Source organism: Pelophylax lessonae (genome assembly GCF_965119305.1).
Source record: "Pelophylax lessonae genome assembly, chromosome: 12".
In the NCBI taxonomy this organism is placed as follows: domain Eukaryota; kingdom Metazoa; phylum Chordata; class Amphibia; order Anura; family Ranidae; genus Pelophylax; species Pelophylax lessonae.
The window spans coordinates 224,577,746-224,600,574 of record NC_138779.1 but is presented as its reverse complement, the minus strand read 5'-3'; the positions used below and the strand labels follow the sequence as shown (position 1 = coordinate 224,600,574).

Sequence of the window (22,829 nt, the reverse complement as noted above, 5' to 3'; positions counted from 1 at the left end):
CGGGGATCTACCTCTATACCGGGGACCTACCTACCGGGGATCTACCTCTATACCGGGGACCTACCTAACGGGGATCTACCTCTATATACCGGAGACCTACCTACCGGAGACTTACCTCTATACCGGGGACCTACCTACTGGGGACCTACCTCTATATACCGGAGACCTACCTACCGGAGACTTACCTCTATACCGGGGACCTACCTACCGGGGACCTACCTCTATATACCGGGGACCTACCTACCGGAGACTTACCTCTATACCGGGGACCTACCTACTGGGGACCTACCTCTATATACCGGAGACCTACCTACCGGAGACTTACCTCTATACCGGGGACCTACCTACCGGGGACCTACCTCTATATACCGGGGACCTACCTACCGGAGACTTACCTCTATACCGGGGACCTACCTACTGGGGACCTACCTCTATATACCGGAGACCTACCTACCGGAGACTTACCTCTATACCGGGGACCTACCTACCGGGGACCTACCTCTATATACCGGGGACCTACCTACCGGAGACTTACCTCTATACCGGGGACCTACCTCTATATACCGGGGACCTACCTTCCGGGGATCTACCTCTATATACCGGGGACCTACCTACCGGGGATCTACCTCTATATACCGGGGACCTACCTACCGGAGACTTACCTCTATACCGGGGACCTACCTACCGGGGACCTACCTCTATATACCGGGGACCTACCTACCGGGGACTTACCTCTATACCGGGGACCTACCTACCGGGGATCTACCTCTATATACCGGAGACTTACCTCTATACCGGGGACCCACCTACCGGAGACTTACCTCTATACCGGGGACCTACCTACCGGGGACCTACCTCTATATACCGGGGACCTCCCTAACGAGGATCTACCTCTATATACCGGGGACCTACCTAACGGGGATCTACCTCTATATACCGGGGACCTACCTACCGGAGACTTACCTCTATACCGGGGACCTACCTAACGGGGATCTACCTCTATATACCGGAGATCTACCTACCGGAGACTTACCTCTATACCGGGGACCTACCTAACGGGGATCTACCTCTATATACCGGGGACCTACCGGAGACTTACCTCTATACCGGGGACCTACCTAACAGGGATCTACCTCTATATACCGGGGACCCACCTACCGGGGACTTACCTACCCCTATACCGGGGAGAACCGGGGAACTACTTACCTCTATACCGGGGCGGGGGATACTACCTACCGGGGACTTACCTCTATACCGGGGAGAATCGGGGACCTACCTAACATGACCCTACCTACCGGGGATCTACCTCTATACCGGGGACCCACCTACCGGAGACTTACCTCTATACCGGGGACCTACCTACCGGGGACCTACCTCTATATACCGGGGACCTCCCTAACGAGGATCTACCTCTATATACCGGGGACCTACCTACCGGAGACTTACCTCTATACCGGGGACCTACCTAACGGGGATCTACCTCTATATACCGGGGACCTACCTACCGGAGACTTACCTCTATACCGGGGACCTACCTAACGGGGATCTACCTCTATATACCGGGGACCTACCTACCGGAGACTTACCTCTATACCGGGGACCTACCTAACGGGGATCTACCTCTATATACCGGGGACCTACCTACCGGAGACTTACCTCTATACCGGGGACCTACCTAACGGGGATCTACCTCTATATACCGGAGATCTACCTACCGGAGACTTGCCTCTATACCGGGGACCTACCTAACGGGGATCTACCTCTATACCGGGGACCTACCTAACGGGGATCTACCTCTATATACCGGAGACCTACCTAACGGGGATCTACCTCTATATACCGGGGACCTACCTACCGGAGACTTACCTCTATACCGGGGACATACCTAACGGGGATCTACCTCTATATACCGGGGACCTACCGGAGACTTACCTCTATACTGGGGACCTACCTAACGGGGATCTACCTCTATATACCGGGGACCTACCTAACGGGGATCTACCTCTATATACCGGAGACCTACCTACTGGAGACTTACCTCTATACCGGGGACCTACCTAACGGGGATCTACCTCTATACCGGGGACCTACCTAACGGGGATCTACCTCTATATACCGGGGACCTAACTACCGGAGACTTACCTCTATACCGGGGACCTACCTAACGGGGATCTACCTCTATATACCGGGGACCTACCTACCGGAGACTTACCTCTATACCGGGGACCTACCTAACGGGGATCTACCTCTATATACCGGAGATCTACCTACCGGAGACTTGCCTCTATACCGGGGACCTACCTACCGGGGACTTACCTACCCCTATACCGGGGACTTACCTACCCCTATACCGGGGACTTACCTACCCCTATACCGGGGAGAACCGGGGAACTACTTACCTCTATACCGGGGCGGGGGATACTACCTACCGGGGACTTACCTCTATACCGGGGAGAACCGGGGACCTACCTAACATGATCCTACCTACCGGGGACCTACCTCCATACAGGGGACCTACCTTCCGGGGATCTACCTCTATATACCGGAGACCTACCTACCGGAGACTTACCTCTATACCGGGGACCCACCTACCGGAGACTTACCTCTATACCGGGGACCTACCTACCGGGGACCAACCTCTATATACCGGGGACCTACCTAACGGGGATCTACCTCTATATACCGGAGACCTACCTACCGGAGACTTACCTCTATACCGGGGACCTACCTAACGGGGATCTACCTCTATATACCGGAGACCTACCTACCGGAGACTTACCTCTATACCGGGGACCTACCTAACGGGGATCTACCTCTATATACCGGGGACCTACCTACCGGAGACTTACCTCTATACCGGGGACCTACCTAACGGGGATCTACCTCTATATACCGGAGATCTACCTACCGGAGACTTACCTCTATACCGGGGACCTACCTAACGGGGATCTACCTCTATACCGGGGACCTACCTAACGGGGATCTACCTCTATATACCGGGGACCTACCTACCGGAGACTTACCTCTATACCGGGGACATACCTAACGGGGATCTACCTCTATATACCGGGGACCTACCGGAGACTTACCTCTATACCGGGGACCTACCTAACGGGGATCTACCTCTATATACCGGGGACCTACCTTCCGGGGATCTACCTCTATATACCGGAGACCTACCTACCGGAGACTTACCTCTATACCGGGGACCTACCTAACGGGGATCTACCTCTATATACCGGAGACCTACCTACCGGAGACTTACCTCTATACCGGGGACCTACCTAACGGGGATCTACCTCTATATACCGGGGACCTACCTACCGGAGACTTACCTCTATACCGGGGACCTACCTAACGGGGATCTACCTCTATATACCGGGGACCTACCGGAGACTTACCTCTATACCGGGGACCTACCTAACAGGGATCTACCTCTATATACCGGGGACCCACCTACCGGGGACTTACCTACCCCTATACCGGGGAGAACCGGGGAACTACTTACCTCTATACCGGGGCGGGGGATACTACCTACCGGGGACTTACCTCTATACCGGGGAGAATCGGGGACCTACCTAACATGACCCTACCTACCGGGGATCTACCTCTATACCGGGGACCTACCTACCGGGGATCTACCTCTATATACCGGGGACCTACCTACCGGGGATCTACCTCTATACCGGGGACCCACCTACCGGAGACTTACCTCTATACCGGGGACCTACCTACCGGGGACCTACCTCTATATACCGGGGACCTACCTACCGGGGACTTACCTCTATACCGGGGACCCACCTACCGGAGACTTACCTCTATACCGGGGACCCACCTACCGGAGACTTACCTCTATACCGGGGACCTACCTACCGGGGACCTACCTCTATATACCGGGGACCTCCCTAACGAGGATCTACCTCTATATACCGGGGACCTACCTAACGGGGATCTACCTCTATATACCGGGGACCTACCTACCGGAGACTTACCTCTATACCGGGGACCTACCTAACGGGGATCTACCTCTATATACCGGAGATCTACCTACCGGAGACTTACCTCTATACCGGGGACCTACCTAACGGGGATCTACCTCTATATACCGGAGATCTACCTACCGGAGACTTACCTCTATACCGGGGACCTACCTAACGGGGATCTACCTCTATACCGGGGACCTACCTAACGGGGATCTACCTCTATATACCGGAGACCTACCTAACGGGGATCTACCTCTATATACCGGGGACCTACCTACCGGAGACTTACCTCTATACCGGGGACATACCTAACGGGGATCTACCTCTATATACCGGGGACCTACCGGAGACTTACCTCTATACTGGGGACCTACCTAACGGGGATCTACCTCTATATACCGGGGACCTACCTAACGGGGATCTACCTCTATATACCGGAGACCTACCTACTGGAGACTTACCTCTATACCGGGGACCTACCTAACGGGGATCTACCTCTATACCGGGGACCTACCTAACGGGGATCTACCTCTATATACCGGGGACCTAACTACCGGAGACTTACCTCTATACCGGGGACCTACCTAACGGGGATCTACCTCTATATACCGGGGACCTACCTACCGGAGACTTACCTCTATACCGGGGACCTACCTAACGGGGATCTACCTCTATATACCGGAGATCTACCTACCGGAGACTTGCCTCTATACCGGGGACCTACCTACCGGGGACTTACCTACCCCTATACCGGGGACTTACCTACCCCTATACCGGGGACTTACCTACCCCTATACCGGGGAGAACCGGGGAACTACTTACCTCTATACCGGGGCGGGGGATACTACCTACCGGGGACTTACCTCTATACCGGGGAGAACCGGGGACCTACCTAACATGACCCTACCTACCGGGGACCTACCTCCATACAGGGGACCTACCTTCCGGGGATCTACCTCTATATACCGGAGACCTACCTACCGGAGACTTACCTCTATACCGGGGACCCACCTACCGGAGACTTACCTCTATACCGGAGACCTACCTACCGGGGACCAACCTCTATATACCGGGGACCTACCTAACGGGGATCTACCTCTATATACCGGAGACCTACCTACCGGAGACTTACCTCTATACCGGGGACCTACCTAACGGGGATCTACCTCTATATACCGGAGACCTACCTACCGGAGACTTACCTCTATACCGGGGACCTACCTAACGGGGATCTACCTCTATATACCGGGGACCTACCTACCGGAGACTTACCTCTATACCGGGGACCTACCTAACGGGGATCTACCTCTATATACCGGAGATCTACCTACCGGAGACTTACCTCTATACCGGGGACCTACCTAACGGGGATCTACCTCTATACCGGGGACCTACCTAACGGGGATCTACCTCTATATACCGGGGACCTACCTACCGGAGACTTACCTCTATACCGGGGACATACCTAACGGGGATCTACCTCTATATACCGGGGACCTACCGGAGACTTACCTCTATACCGGGGACCTACCTAACGGGGATCTACCTCTATATACCGGGGACCTACCTTCCGGGGATCTACCTCTATATACCGGAGACCTACCTACCGGAGACTTACCTCTATACCGGGGACCTACCTAACGGGGATCTACCTCTATATACCGGAGACCTACCTACCGGAGACTTACCTCTATACCGGGGACCTACCTAACGGGGATCTACCTCTATATACCGGGGACCTACCTACCGGAGACTTACCTCTATACCGGGGACCTACCTAACGGGGATCTACCTCTATATACCGGGGACCTACCTACCGGAGACTTACCTCTATACCGGGGACCTACCTAACGGGGATCTACCTCTATATACCGGAGACCTACCTACCGGAGACTTACCTCTATACCGGGGACCTACCTAACGGGGATCTACCTCTATATACCGGAGATCTACCTACCGGAGACTTACCTCTATACCGGGGACCTACCTAACGGGGATCTACCTCTATATACCGGGGACCTACCTACCGGAGACTTACCTCTATACCGGGGACATACCTAACGGGGATCTACCTCTATATACCGGGGACCTACCGGAGACTTACCTCTATACCGGGGACCTACCTAACGGGGATCTACCTCCTATACCGGGGACCTACCTAACGGGGATCTACCTCTATATACTGGGGACCTACCTACCGGAGACTTACCTCTATACCGGGGACCTACCTAACGGGGATCTACCTCTATATACCGGGGACCTACCTACCGGAGACTTACCTCTATACCAGGGACCTACCTAACGGGGATCTACCTCTATATACCGGGGACCTACCGGAGACTTACCTCTATACCGGGGACCTACCTCCATACAGGGGAACTACCTACTGGGGATTTACCTACCGGAGACTTACCCAACAGGACCCTACCCACCTACCGGAGACTTACCTCTATACCGGGGACATACCTAACGGGGATCTACCTCTATATACTGGGGACCTACCTACCGGAGACTTACCTCTATACCGGGGACCTACCTAACGGGGATCTACCTCTATATACCGGGGACCTACCTACCGGAGACTTACCTCTATACCGGGGACCTACCTAACGGGGATCTACCTCTATACTGGGGACCTACCTACCGGAGACTTACCTCTATACCGGGGACATACCTAACGGGGATCTACCTCTATATACCGGGGACCTACCTACCGGAGACTTACCTCTATACCGGGGACATACCTAACGGGGATCTACCTCTATATACCGGGGACCTACCTACCGGAGACTTACCTCTATACCAGGGACATACCTAACGGAGATCTACCTCTATATACCGGGGACCTACCTACCGGAGACTTACCTCTATACCGGGGACATACCTAACGGGGATCTACCTCTATATACTGGGGACCTACCTACCGGAGACTTACCTCTATACCAGGGACCTACCTAACGGGGATCTACCTCTATATACCGGGGACCTACCTACCGGAGACTTACCTCTATACCGGGGACCTACCTAACGGGGATCTACCTCTATATACCGGGGACCTACCTACCGGAGACTTACCTCTATACCGGGGACCTACCTCCATACAGGGGAACTACCTACTGGGGATTTACCTACCGGAGACTTACCCAACAGGACCCTACCCACCTACCGGAGACTTACCTCTATACCGGGGACCCACCTAACGGGAATCTACCTCTATACCTGGGACCTACCTAACGGGGATCTACCTCTATATACCGGGGACCCACCTACCGGAGACTTACCTCTATACCGGGGACCTACCTCCATACAGGGGAACTACCTACTGGGGATTTACCTACCGGAGACTTACCCAACAGGACCCTACCCACCTACCGGAGACTTACCTCTATACCGGGGACCCACCTACCGGAGACCTACCTCTATACCTGGGACCTACCTAACGGGGATCTACCTCTATATACCGGGGACCCACCTACCGGAGACTTACCTCTATACCGGGGACCTACCTCTATATACCGGGGACCTACCTACCGGAGACTTACCTCTATACTGGGGACTTACCTAACAGGACCCTACCTACCGGGGACCTACCTCTATACTGGGGACCTAACTACCAGGGACTTACCTACCAGGACCCCACCTACCTCTTTACCGGGGAGAACCAGGGACCTACCTAATGGAGACCTACCTACCGGGGGCCTACCTCTATATACCAGGAACCTCTATACCGGGAACCTACCTAACGGGGATCTACCGATATACCGGGGACCTACCTACCGGGGATCTACCTAACAGGGATCTACCTTTATACCAGGGAGACCCAGAGACCTACCTCCATACAGGGGAGAACTGGGGAACTACCTACTGGGGACCGACCTACCTCTACACCGGGGTCCTACCTAACCTTCTGTGATTTACCGGGAGAGGGGGGGAACTACCTACCGGGGACCTACCTACCTCCATACAGGGGAGAACCGGGGACCTACCTACCTCCATACTGGGGATATACCCAACGGACACCTATACCGGGGACCTAACTAACTGGGACCTACCTGCCTCTATACCTGGGACCTACCTACCGCCATACAGGGGAGAACCGGGACCTACCTCTATTCTGGGGACCTACCTACCTCCATACAGGGGAGAACCGGGGATCTACCTACTAGGGTCCTACCTACCGGGAAATTACCTTGGACCTACCTCTATACAGAGGAGAACCGGGGAACTACCAACCTAAAGAGGACCTACCTACCAGGGACCTACCTCTATACAGGGGAGAACCGGGGAGCTACCTACCTAATGGGGACTTACCTACCAGAGACCTACCTAACCGGGACTTACCGAGGAGCTACTTACCGGGGTCCTACCTACCCACCGGGGACCTACCTACTGGGGTTCTACCTCTATACAGGGGAGAACCAGGGACCTACCTAACTGGGACTTACCGAGGAGCTGCTTACCGGGGACCTACCTCTATACAGGGGAGTACCAGAGACCTACCTACCTACCAGGGTCCTACCCACTGGGGACTTGCATCTATACAGGGGAGAACCAGGGACCTACCTACATATATACACTGGACCCCTACTTACCTCCCTCCATAGACACCTACCTACTTGGGCCTACCGGGGACTTCCCTTCATATACCTCCCTACAGATATACACTGGACACCTACCTATCTCCATTGATACCTACCTATCGGGTCCCTGGGGAGAACCAGGGACGTACCTACTGGGGACTTACCTCTATACACCTACCTACAGATATACACCAGACACCTACCTACCACCATAGATACCTACCCAGGCCCTGCCCCCGCTGCCATGTATCCTCCTCTGATTTACCAGGAGGAAACTTACCTCTGTACACCGGACACCTACCCACCTCAGACACCTACCTATCCAGTCCCTGCCCCCGCATATCCTTCTGTTATTTGGGGAAGGGGGAGAACTGGGGACCTACCTCCATAGATACCTACCTACCCAGTCCCTGCCGCCACGTATCCTTGTCTGATTTACTGGGGACTTACCGCTATACGTACCTACCTACCACCATAGACCCTGGACACCTACCTATATATCCGGGCCCTTTCTTCTATCTACCAGGGGGAGGGTACCTACCTCTACAGACACCTTCCTACCTCCATATATACATTGTACACCTACCTACCTAGAGATGGGGGGCGGGACTATAAATATACACCCACTTACCTACCCCCTCTCCCCATATACACCGACCACTGGGTATCCTCTGATTGGAATGGGGGAACTTACCTCTACATACACTGGGTACCTACCTCTCTCTACCCCGGACACCTACCTACCACCCTCTGTATACACACCGGACACCTACCTACCACCCTCTGTATACACACCGGACACCTACCTACCACCCTCTGTATACACACCGGACACCTACCTACCACCCTCTGTATACACACCGGACACCTACCTACCACCCTCTGTATACACCGGACACCTACCTACCACCCTCTGTATACACACCGGACACCTACCTACCACCCTCTGTATACACCAACCACCAGGGGTCCTTCTAGGATAGGGGGGAGGGGGACCTTCCACTACATACCTTGTACACCTACCTACATAGACAAATACATATCTGAGTCCCCATGTACCTACCTCACTCTGTATACACCCCCCATGTACCTACCTCATATTTACACCCCCATGTACCTCACCATATATACATGCCTCATGTACCTACCTCCCTCTATATACACCCGCCGTGTACCAACCTCCTTCTATATACACCCCCGTGTACCTACCTCACTCTATATACACCCCCCGTGTACCAACCTCCCTCTATATACACCCCCCGTGTACCAACCTCACTCTATATACACCCCCCGTGTACCAACCTCACTCTATATACACCCCCCGTGTACCAACCTCACTCTATATACACCCCCCGTGTACCAACCTCACTCTATATACACCCGCCGTGTACCTACCTCACTCTATATACACCCCCCGTGTACCAACCTCACTCTATATACACCCCCCGTGTACCAACCTCACTCTATATACACCCCCCGTGTACCAACCTCACTCTATATACACCCCCCGTGTACCAACCTCACTCTATATACACCCCCCGTGTACCAACCTCACTCTATATACACCCCCCGTGTACCAACCTCACTCTATATACACCCCCCGTGTACCTACCTCACTCTATATACACCCCTTGTGTACCAACCTCACTCTATATACACCCCCCGTGTACCAACCTCACTCTATATACACCCCCCGTGTACCTACCTCACTCTATATACACCCCCCGTGTACCTACCTCACTCTATATACACCCCCCGTGTACCAACCTCACTCTATATACACCCCCCGTGTACCTACCTCACTCTATATACACCCCCCGTGTACCTACCTCACTCTATATACACCCCTTGTGTACCAACCTCACTCTATATACACCCCCCGTGTACCAACCTCACTCTATATACACCCCCCGTGTACCAACCTCACTCTATATACACCCCCCGTGTACCAACCTCACTCTATATACACCCCCCGTGTACCTACCTCACTCTATATACACCCCCGTGTACCTACCTCACTCTATATACACCCCCCGTGTACCTACCTCACTCTATATACACCCCCCGTGTACCTACCTCACTCTATATACACCCCCCGTGTACCTACCTCACTCTATATACACCCCCCGTGTACCTACCTCACTCTATATACACCCCCGTGTACCAACCTCACTCTATATACACCCCCCGTGTACCAACCTCACTCTATATACACCCCCCGTGTACCTACCTCACTCTATATACACCCCCCGTGTACTTACCTCACTCAGGGCCCGCTGTAAAAGTGCTTTTGTTGCTCGTAGCAACCAGCTGGCTCCTCCCTTTTCATTCTCCAGGCTGCAGTAGGAGGAGTTTGTTTCTGTGGTGACCCCTCCCCCTTCATGCATTGTAGCTCTGTGATTGGAGTGGGTCCCGCCTCCCCCGCACATCGGATTGTCAGCTCCTGGGCCGCGTTGTCATCAGAGGAAACCTCCAGTATGGTGTGGGAGTCCTGTTGCAGCCATGGTAACGGTACCCCGGAATTGTGACCCTGGGGGGTTCCTCCCCTGCGGGGCTCTCGCTCTCCTCAGAAGATCTCCAGTGCAGAGGCAGGTAAGTGTCCCTGTGTGCTCAGATCTCAAGTGATTGTGGGTGGAGCTTATCTGAATGATGTCATAGGCTCCAATGTGAGAAGGGGGGGAGGGGTCAGACTGATCCCCCTCCCCCCCTCATCAATGTGATCACCTTTTTATAGACTCTGTGATGTCATCACTGGGTCTCTGTGCTTCTCTATGCAATGCAGGCAGATTATGGCTGGGATGGAGGGGCCAGCAGGGGGCGGTACATAACTTCCTGAGCACAGCCCCCCGCCTCAGTTCTACACTCAGCTCTGATACAAGCAGTGGGAGGAGTTACGCAAATATCAAAATGCCTTGATGGGCGGGTGTCAGTCTGGAGTGGGCGTTCCTAGGCTGTATTTGCATTGGTAACGCCCACATGTGATGCGGATCTGTGTTGTGTGGGAGGAGTCCTGGGAACATGCTGACCTCTGTGTCATGTGACCACACAGGGGGCGGGGCTGTCCCTTTCCTGCAAATGTACAGTCTGATCACTGGGGGTGGGGAGACTGGGGAAATGTCTCCTCCTCCTTCTACAAAGTTACAATGTATAGTCTGATCACTGGGTGAGGGGGAGACTGAGGACATGCCGCCTCCTGCCTGCAGCAGACTGATGACACCTCAGCCTGGCCGGAGTCACTGTGAATGGTTTTGGCTGTGTGGGCGGAGCTGTAGAGGTTTGTGTCAGCCAATCACTATCAGTCCTGAACTCTGGGAGGACCTCCAGTGGGATCCATGTATGGGGGATGTCCTTCCATCCAGTCCTGAGATGTACACAGCTCTGTTTATCCACTTGCGTAGCGCCCTCTGTATATACCCGTCGGTAGTTTGATGGTAAATACCGGGGTTATGGGGGCAGGAAGGCAGATAGCAGCCATCACCCCCGCAGGCGGTCCCAGCGGGGGATTTGCTGCGGGATCATCTTTATCGGCAGTGGGGCAGGTGCCCCCCCTCCCCCCCACGTCACTTCCCGGTTGTTTTCCCCGCTTACCGGAGCCGTCAGTAGCGGGGAATCGCTTCGCTCTCCTCTCCTCTCAGACAGGAAGTGGAGGGAGGACAAGCTGGCCCCAACTCATCTCTATGGCCTTGGAGGACCGGAGAGACCTCATACATCACTTCCTCCCAACGGCCCTAAAGGGCCCATTTTTATTCATGATGGAAAAAAAAGATTAAGGGGTGAGGTGTGAGGGGTGAGGTGTGAGGTGTTTGTGACCCCGGATCTCACAATAAAGAGGAGCTGTCCTGATTATTTCTATTACATGGGATGATTACATTCCTAAAGGGGAAAAAAGTCATTAAACTTTAAAAAAAAAAAAATAAAAAAAATGTAAAAATAAAAGCTAAAAAAAAATGAAAGCACCCGCCCCCGTCAGCTCGCGCACAGAAGGGAACGCATACGGAAGCCCCGCCCACATATATAAACGGTGTTCACACCCCACATGTGAGATATCACCGCGATCGTTGGAGCGAAAGCAATAATTCCATCCCCCGACCTCCTCTGTAACTCTAAGCTGGTCACCTGGACACATTTTAAATCATTGCCTTAGATTTTTAAGTTCCAAAGTTTGTCGCCATTCCACGAGCGTGCGCAGCGTTGACGAATGACGTGTTGGGTATTTATTTACTCGGCGTAATCTTATATTTCACATTATGGAAAAAGATTTGGCTAACTTTACTGATTTTCTTGAAAAAGGTGTATTTTTTCCCCATAAAATTGCATTTGTAAGCCCGCCGCACAAATACGGTGTGATAAAAAATATTTAAACCATCTCCATTTTATTCTCCAGGGTCTCTGCTAATATAAATATATAATGCTTGGGGGTTCTAAGTCATTTTATCGCAAAAAAAAAAACAGATTTTAACTTGTAAAGAAGACGTGTCAGAACTGGGCCGGGTCCGGACGTGGTTATAAAACACACACTGAGGCGGGAGACTGCGTTTTCCTCTGCTGCAATTCAGTAACTCAGACAGGTCTTGTCCCTCCCCCCAGCCTGTGATTGGACAGTGAAAGGAGAAGCAGAGGATCAATGAACTTCTCTCTATCAGCATGCTTCTTCCACTGTAGCACAGCTGATTGGCTCCCTGTGCTGCTTCTACCTCTCCCAGTCTGAGCTCTGCTGTACTGGGACTGGAGGTCATGGAATGTGTGGGGGGCGGGGCGATGTCTTGTTACAATGTATCCCAGCATTTCCTTTAATCTTTGTACCATCATTGAAGGCTCGGCTCACACTGGGGCGACTCGTCAGTGTAATGGAACCGTTCTAATCAGAGCGACTCAGAAAAAGGTTCCTTCACCACTAGGGGGCGACTTCCCAGCGGCTGCATTGACTTCTATTAAAGAGTTTGTAAGCCGCACTGAAGTCGCGCTGCACAGGGCATTTTTGAAGTGGCCCCAGTGTGAACTGAGCAGGAATATCCCTGTGCTCCGCCCCATGTAGGTGGGGCGGATATAATGGAGGTGACGGCGGTTGGGAGCGGAGATGATTGAGGTTGGGGCGAGTATGATGTATGGTGATGGCAGTTGGGGGCAGAGACAACGCGGCAGCGGTTGGGGACAGAGATAATTGGGGTGACGGCGGTTGGGACCGGAGTTAATTGAGGTTGGGAGCGAGGATTATGGAGGTGACCCCAGTTGAGGGCGGAGATGATGAAAGTAAATGCAGTTGGGGGCGGAGTTCAAGGAGGTGACAACCGTTGAGGGTAGAGATGGAGGGGACGGAGATGGAGGGGACAGCGGTTAGGGACAGAGATGAAGGGGGCGGCGGTTGGGGACAGAGATGAAGGTAACGGCGGTTGGGGGGCTGAGATGAAGGAGGTGCCGGCGGTTGGGGGACAAGAGATGAAGGAGGTGCTGGCGGTTGGGGGACAAGAGATGAAGGAGGTGCCGGCGGTTGGGAGGACAGAGATGAAGGAGGTGCCGACAGTGGGGGACGGAGATGGAGGTGCCGGCAGTGGGGGACGGAGATGAAGGAGGTGGGGGACGGAGATGAAGGAGGTGCCGGCGGTGGGGGACGGAGATGAAGGAGGTGCCGGCGGTGGGGGACGGAGATGAAGGAGGTGCCGGCGGTGGGGGACGGAGATGGAGGTGACGGCGGTGGGGGGACGGAGTTGGAGGTGATGAAAGTTGGGGGGTAGAGATGAAGGTGATGGCGATTGGGGACGGAGATGGAGGTGACGGCGGTGGGGGACCAAGATGAAGGAGGTGGGGGACGGAGATGAAGGAGGTGCCGGCAGTGGGGGACGGAGGTGAAGGAGGTGCCGGCGGTGGGGGACGGAGATGAAGGAGGTGATGGCGGTGGGGGACGGAGATGGAGGTGACGGCGGTGGGGGGACGGAGTTGGAGGTGATGAAAGTTTGGGGGTAGAGATGAAGGTGATGGCGATTAGGGACGGAGATGGAGGTGACGGCGGTGGGGGACGGAGATGAAGGAGGTGGGGGACGGAGATGAAGGAGGTGCCGGTGGTGGGGGACGGAGATGAAGGAGGTGCCGGCGGTGGGGGACGGAGATGAAGGAGGTGCCGGCGGTGGGGGACGGAGATGAAGGAGGTGCCGGCGGTGGGGGACGGAGATGAAGGAGGTTCCGGCGGTGGGGGACGGAGATGAAGGAGGTGCCGGCGGTGGGGGACGGAGATGAAGGAGGTGCCGGCGGTGGGGGACGGAGATGAAGGAGGTGCCGGCGGTGGGGGACGGAGATGAAGGAGGTGACGGCGGTGGGAGACGGAGATGAAGGAGGTGGGGGACGGAGATGAAGGAGGTGACGGGAGGTGGGGGACGGAGATGACTGAGGTGGGGGACGGAGATGGAGGTGCCGGCGGTGGGGGATGGAGATGAAGGAGGTGCCGGCGGTGGGGGATGGAGATGAAGGAGGTGCCGGCGGTGGGGGACGGAGATGAAGGAGGTGCCGGCGGTGGGGGACGGAGATGAAGGAGGTTCCGGCGGTGGGGGACGGAGATGAAGGAGGTGCCGGCGGTGGGGGACGGAGATGAAGGAGGTGCCGGCGGTGGGGGACGGAGATGAAGGAGGTGCCGGCGGTGGGGGACGGAGATGAAGGAGGTGACGGCGGTGGGAGACGGAGATGAAGGAGGTGGGGGACGGAGATGAAGGAGGTGACGGGAGGTGGGGGACGGAGATGACTGAGGTGGGGGACGGAGATGGAGGTGCCGGCGGTGGGGGATGGAGATGGAGGTGCCGGCGGTGGGGGGCGGAGATGGAGGTGCCGGCGGTGGGGGGCGGAGATGGAGGTGCCGGCGGTGGGGGGCGGGGATGAAGGAGGTGCCGGCGGTGGGGGGCGGAGATGGAGGTGGTGGAGGACGGAGATGGAGGTGGTGGGGGACGGAGATGGAGGAGGTGACGGCGGTGGGGGACGGAGATGAAGGAGGTGACGGTGGTGGGGGATGAAGGAGGGGACGGTGGTTGGGTGCTGAGATGGTGACGGCGGTTAGGGGCAGAGTTGCAGGAGATGACGAAAGTTGGGGGTAGAGCTGAAGGAGGTGATGGCGGATGGGGGGCGAAGATGAAGGCGGTGACGGCGATTGGGGGTGGAAATGATGGAGGTGGGGGTGGAGATGGAGGCGACGGAAGTTGCAGGTGGTGATGGCGGTTGGGAGCAAAGGTGGGAGGTGGTAACGGCGGTGGAGGGCGGAGATGGAGGTGACGGCGGTTGCAGGTGGTGATGGCGGTTAGGGGCGGGGATGGAGACGGCATTCGGGGGGGGGGCAGTAAAAGAGCTGAATGTGGGGGATGTGCGCTCCGCTTGCTAACTGCATTAGAAGAGCTGCATGTTATGAATGTGGGGCATACTGGGACTTGTAGTCTCCTAGCAGTGTGTGGGGGTTGGTGGAGATATGGGTTGGGGGGGGGGGGGGCTGCCAGTGCCTCGTATTGTCCAAGAAGCCTCTTTCTATGCAGAGCTGTTGTTTGGCTCCTGTTCTGCCCCGGGTCCAACCGTTCCCGGTATTGTACCCCCGTTATCTGTCTGTACATAGAGTGATCCAATCTCCTGCCAGCGGCTCGGGAGCCTCATGTGGATTGCAGTGTGGGTGGTGAGTGATGTGTGGAGGGTGGTTGCACAGTGTCTATATATAGGGCAGGCAGTCATGTTTTCCTCTTCTGGCATTCTACTCGCTGTTACCCAATCCATGACTCACTCCGCCGCCGCACTTACTTTCTGTTTTCTTTTCCTCTGCCTGACCTTTCCACCCAATCAGCAGGAAGTTCTCTACATTCTTCTTCTGTACACTCCCCTACCCGGGCCTGAACCCCAGAGACAACACTTACCTGTGTTCCCCTGTCTCCCCCCCCCCCCCCCCCCCAGCAGTGTACCCTTTCTCCCTTGCAGTGTCTCCTCCACACCCCCGCAGTGTCCCCACTCCCCCCCCCACCCAGTTCCTGCACCATCCGACCTCGGGTCACCCCAGTTCCTGCACCATCCGACCTCGGGTCACCCCAGTTCCTGCACCCTAACCCCTTAGAAAACTCCAATTCCTGCACCGTCTGACCTTGGGTCACCCCAATTCCTGCACCATCTGACCTTGGGTCACCCCAATTCCTGCACCATCTGACCTTGGGTCACCCCAATTCCTGCACCATCTGACCTTGGGTCACCCCAATTCCTGCACCGTCAGACCTCGGGGCCTCCCAATTCCTGCACCGTCAGACCTTGGGGCCTCCCAATTCCTGCACCTTCACCCCTCAGATCAGGCCAATTCCTGCACCGTCAGACCTCAGGGCCCCCATAATTCCTGCAATTTCACCCCTCTGGGCACCCTAAATTCTGTGTCATCAAAAGCACAGGGACTTCTCATTCATACCCTGTGCAGCTGGCAGTTCCTCTATGAGGGGGGAGGTGGGTAGGATTCTTCATGAAGCCCGCAGCCTCAGGCAGGCGTACCCCAATACTCGGAGGACCAGCAAGTGAGTCTGACAGGCCTCCCTGAAAACATGGAGGTGGCTGGGCCACGGCCCATGGGGGGAGGAGCCCACCTTCATTGGATAACCGCATAATGAGCTGTCAGTTACAGCCTCTGCCCTGTATTTGTAGGTAGCGGGGCCCCTGGGGGGGGGGGGGGGGAAGGGTTTGTTACTCTGGTGGGCCAGGCTGAGCCGGAATGCTTGCTACATGACAAGTCTTCTGGGTGCCATAGAAAGTGAGGTTGCTTGCCCTCCCCCGTGCCTGAGGTTGCAGTGCCACAGATTCAGCTGCCACGTTGTGTCCTCTCTGGGTGGGTAATGCAGAGCGAAGGAACAGGATATCTTCTGGAAAGTCACATGTCCCTGCCACCATGAGACAGTTATGGGCCAATCAACATGCACCAACGCTGTCAGATGATAGGAAGGGGAGGAGTCTTATGCTCCTTCATACCTGGAAGTACAGGGCCATGTCGTCGGTTAGGAGATTCCTACATATAAAAATGATTTTGGATGAAGTAGGGTGGGTTGGAGCGTCTGTCAGGCTCCTATTTGTCCTCTCTGTCACCATGCAGAAATTAAGGGGAAATCCAATACATTGTTAATGTCACCAGCGCAAGACATGAGGGGGAATTGTCCAATGGGGACGCTGGTTGCTATGATGACTCCTTTCCCTCTGGATTCTTGTTGTGTCTTCAGGACAGAAAGTGAAGGAAAATCTCTCCAGCAGAAAACTGACAGCAAAAATTAACTTAATCAGGGATGTTAGGCCCCAGCCTCCCATCTTCACCAAGGCAGGTATGGTCAGGACTGGACACTTCAGTGGGTGTCAGGCCCCTACACACCCTATTGTGAGTCCACCTGTAGTTGTACAGCTGTTGGGAACGCACTAGTGATGTAGAGGGTGGGACTCCTCTCTCTGATGTCTGAGCGGCTTCTCGTGGACATGGCTCCTCTCTCTGATGTCTGAGCGGCTTCTCGAGGACATGGCTCCTCTCTCTGATGTCTGAGCAGCTTCTCGTGGACATGGCTCCTCTCTCTGATATCTGAGTGGCTTCTGGTGGACATGGCTCCTCTCTCTGATGTCTGAGCAGCTTCTCGAGGACATGGCTCCTCTCTCTGATGTCTGAGCAGCTTCTCGTGGACATGGCTCCTCTCTCTGATGTCTGAGCGGCTTGTCGTGGACATGGCTCCTCTCTCTGATGTCTCAGCGGCTTCTGGTGGACATGGCTCCTCTCTATTGTTGAATTAGACTCTGGTGGACATGGCTACCTCTATTTGGTGTTTGATCGACCTCTGATAAAACACGGCTGTGTCCTTGGAGTCTGATCGGCCTCTGACGGTCATGGCTGTCCCTCTCTGGTGTCTGATCGGCTTCTGATGGACATGGCCACCCCTCTCTGGTGTCTGACGGACATGGCCCCCTCTCTCTGGTGTCTGACGGACATGGCCCCCTCTCTCTGGTGTCTGACGGACATGGCCCCCTCTCTCTGGTGTCTGACGGACATGGCCCCCTCTCTCTGGTGTCTGACGGACATGGCCCCCTCTCTCTGGTGTCTGACGGACATGGCCCCCTCTCTCTGGTGTCTGACGGACATGGCCCCCTCTCTCTGGTGTCTGACGGACATGGCCGCCCCTCTCTGGTGTCTGACGGACATGGCCGCCCCTCTCTGGTGTCTGACGGACATGGCCGCCCCTCTCTGGTGTCTGACGGACATGGCCCCCTCTCTCTGGTGTCTGACGGACATGGCCCCCCCCCCTCTTTCTGGTGTCTGACGGACATGGCCGCCCCTCTCTGGTGTCTGACGGACATGGCCGCCCCTCTCTGGTGTCTGACGGACATGGCCCCCTCTCTCTGGTGTCTGACGGACATGGCCCCCTCTCTCTGGTGTCTGACGGACATGGCCGCCCCTCTCTGGTGTCTGACGGACATGGCCGCCCCTCTCTGGTGTCTGACGGACATGGCCGCCCCTCTCTGGTGTCTGACGGACATGGCCGCCCCTCTCTGGTGTCTGACGGACATGGCCCCCTCTCTCTGGTGTCTGACGGACATGGCCCCCTCTCTCTGGTGTCTGACGGACATGGCCGCCCCTCTCTGGTGTCTGACGGACATGGCCGCCCCTCTCTGGTGTCTGACGGACATGGCCGCCCCTCTCTGGTGTCTGACGGACATGGCCGCCCCTCTCTGGTGTCTGACGGACATGGCCGCCCCTCTCTGGTGTCTGAAGGACATGGCCGCCCCTCTCTGGTGTCTGAAGGACATGGCCGCCCCTCTCTGGTGTCTGACGGACATGGCCCCCTCTCTCTGGTGTCTGACGGACATGGCCCCCTCTCTCTGGTGTCTGACGGACATGGCCGCCCCTCTCTGGTGTCTGACGGACATGGCCGCCCCTCTCTGGTGTCTGACGGACATGGCCGCCCCTCTCTGGTGTCTGACGGACATGGCCGCCCCTCTCTGGTGTCTGACGGACATGGCCGCCCCTCTCTGGTGTCTGACGGACATGGCCGCCCCTCTCTGGTGTCTGACGGACATGGCCGCCCCTCTCTGGTGTCTGACGGACATGGCCGCCCCTCTCTGGTGTCTGACGGACATGGCCGCCCCTCTCTGGTGTCTGACGGACATGGCCGCCCCTCTCTGGTGTCTGACGGACATGGCCGCCCCTCTCTGGTGTCTGACGGACATGGCCGCCCCTCTCTCTGGTGTCTGACGGGCATGGCCCCCTCTCTCTGGTGTCTGACGGACATGGCCGCCCCTCTCTCTGGTGTCTGATCAGCCCCGTGTTGTACTATCAGACCTTTCTGGAGCTGGGAACTGTGTGTTCTGACGGCGTAGCATTCACGCAGGGAAGTAATGATTGTGTATTGTACCAGCACAGAACAGGATGTTTGATGTGTGAGGGGGAGGGGTAGAGATGATTCAGCTGGGAGTTGGAGCATTCAGGGACACTGTGTGTTGGTGGTTGTATGCTGATCTGTAGCTGGGCTGGGTGACTACTGGTAACCTGCCATTCATGGCATCTTCTTCTGCATTCTCTGGCCATCCTGATGGTGTTGAGGCCCGGCTCAGGCAGTGCATATAAATGGATGTTTGAATGGGAGAACAAAGCCCCATTGAGAGGCTGGTATGTCAGCCCTGCCAGTGGGGTCTTATTGTTCCTCTCCCCCCACACTCACTTCCATTGTTAGCAATTCTAGTGCCAGGATCTGCAGGAGGCTCAGCAGCCTGACAGACAATCCCGCCATTTATTACTGAGTGTAATCTGTACAATCCATTTCCCTGAGTGCCGGAATCACACAAACCCCATTGGCACCGGGGTCCATCTTCCTGCATGCAGCCTGCTGTGCCGCCTAGCTGGGCGAAGGTTGTCTTGTGCAATGTATATTGTGTGTGAGTGTGACCAATCACAGGACAGCCTGTGTGTTGCTATGTGGATATGAGGCACCTGACAAGACGGCATGTTCTGACCTCAAGTTACCCATCCTGTGTCTGGATTATATGTGTCTCTGTAAGCAGCGTGGTTATAGAGTGCTGTGATTGGTGCTGGTCTGTCATTCTTCACCAGGAACAGAGCTAGCCGTGCTCACTTCTAAATCAGATCCTGACTTCTGAGACTTCATATTCTTCGCTGGTTCCAGGATTTACAAAATCCCAACACTGATCTAAAGAGCTCTCAGATCCTTCACTGCTGCCAAGACCAACCAGGTCCCAGAGCTGATCCCAAGAGCTTTCAGATCTTTCACTTCCTCAGACTTCAAGATCCTGACACTGTTACCAAGTGCTCCCAGATCTTGTCTTCAGGATCCTCTTCTCGGATCCTGGTTCTTCTCCCCAAGACTTCTCGGATCCTGGTTCTACTCCCCAAGACTTCTCGGATCCTGGTTCTACTCCCCAAGACTTCTCGGATCCTGGTTCTACTCCCCAAGACTTCTCGGATCCTGGTTCTACTCCCCAAGACTTCTCGGATTTCGATTCTACTTTTCAAGACTTCTCGGATCCTGGTTCTACTCCCCAAGTCTTCTCGGATCCTGGTTCTACTCCCCAAGACTTCTCGGATCCTGGTTCTACTCCCCAAGACTCCCCATATCCTGACTCTACTCCCCAAGACTTCCAAGATCACTGACACTACTCCCCAAAACTTCCCGGATCCCCAACTCTACTCCCAAGACCTCGCATATCCTGACTATACTCCCCAAGACTTCCGGGCATCCTGACACTATTTCCTAGACTTTTAGGATCCCTGACAATACTCCCCAAGACTTCCCGGATCCCTGACTGTACTTCCCAAGACCTCGCATATCCTGACTCTACTCCCGAAGACTTCCTGGATCCCCAACTCTATTCCCAAGACCTCGCATATCCTGACTCTACTCCCCAAGACTTCTGGGCGTCCTGACACCATTTCCTAGACTTCCAGGATCCCTGACTGTACTTCTCAAGACTTTCCGGATCCAAACAAAGACTTCTAAAACTTTAGGAAACCTTCTACGATCCCACAAACTTGTCTTTTTTTGTTTTAATGGCCTTAAAACTCTGATTTCTGCCACTATGTGTGAACCTTTTGAGTTGTGAACTCCTATAGCTGTAAGAGGATGTTGATGAGATCTTCTGATGGAGATTGGTGATCCTGTGATCGTTTTTCTGGTCTCCAGCTCTCTAATCTTTAGGATGTTGGAACCCTGCTTACCTCCTCGCTCCTTCTAGGTCTTAGGACATGGTGTTCCATCTGTATGGGCCTTCAGCATTCTTCATCTGTTGTTTTTTTCTGTTTCTAACTAAAAGTGGACAATTCTGAGACTTTTCTACCAGGAAAACATTTGGAACCGAGGAATTTTGGGAATCTGATGGGAAAATCTGGAATTTACATCCAGGTATGAGAGACTGCACTGTACAGAAGTATCATTATAACCTGTTGTAGATGGCATTACTTTGTAAGTGTAGACACCAATGTTTGCAGGTGAATGTGGTTATTTAATACCCACAGAGGAATGGATTCGGCGTTGCACAACCTTGTTCCTGTAGATGAGATTAGACGACCATGTGATGATTTGTTTACTCTTCTCTAGAGGTTGCTCAATCTTTGTTCCAGGCTGTGAGTTGTTCCAGTCTGTTCTTGGGAAGTGTTATGACAGGGATTCGTTACGATTGTTTATTCCTTCGTTGTTTTTCATTCCTTGCAACACATTCTTTTTTCCGCGGTCACTTTTTTTTGTTGGTTTGATTTGACTTATATTGGTGTTTGTAACCAGCCTTGCTTTTGTGATTTCCTCTCAGGGTTCTGTCTGTCTTTTAATGTGGAGGGCTCTGGTCCTTGTCTGCACCCCAACACTCGTGGAATAGTTGGGTTATTTTAGGGGTGACAGGTTCTCAGAGCCAGGGTGACAGATGGAGTCTTTTCAAAGCTTTTGAAGAAGCAGCTGCTGATTGGATGGACAGACCATTGAATATTAGATTTGTATCTTTGGGTTATTGGTGGCTCCTGGTGTCTGGCCCCTCTTAGGTATTATTAGGTTCTGCAGACACTAGGGATGTTTTGGCAATGGTGGAGTCACTGGAGTGTAATTAGAAGGGATTTTTCTTTGGAGGTCGGATTGATGGGACCTATGGCGTTACAAATTCCCCTCTACTGAAATTTTTTTTTTCTTTTTTTCCAAGAAGGTTTTCATTCTAAAGTGTTTCTGAATCCCACATTACAATATTTGTTTGCACTCCTTTCCTTGTGATCCTGCAACATGGAAATATTGCCCATTTTTACACGAGATGT

At 54.5% G+C, this 22,829-nt stretch overlaps 1 protein-coding gene across 7 annotated transcripts in view; it reads left to right on the top strand.

The window, feature by feature from the left end:
- EIF4G3 (eukaryotic translation initiation factor 4 gamma 3) overlaps positions 1–22,829 on the top strand; it is a 100,269-nt gene that overhangs the window by 4,997 nt on the left and 72,443 nt on the right. Inside the window, exon 1 of one of the 7 annotated variants that reach the window (XM_082273851.1) lies at positions 21,826–21,936. The exons of the other annotated variants lie outside the window; for them this stretch is intronic. Within the exon in view, the coding sequence (XP_082129977.1) occupies positions 21,910–21,936 (27 nt within the window). The 5' untranslated portion in view covers positions 21,826–21,909. Of the gene's footprint in view, positions 1–21,825; positions 21,937–22,829 lie in introns of those variants that run through there. 7 annotated transcript variants of the gene reach the window in all.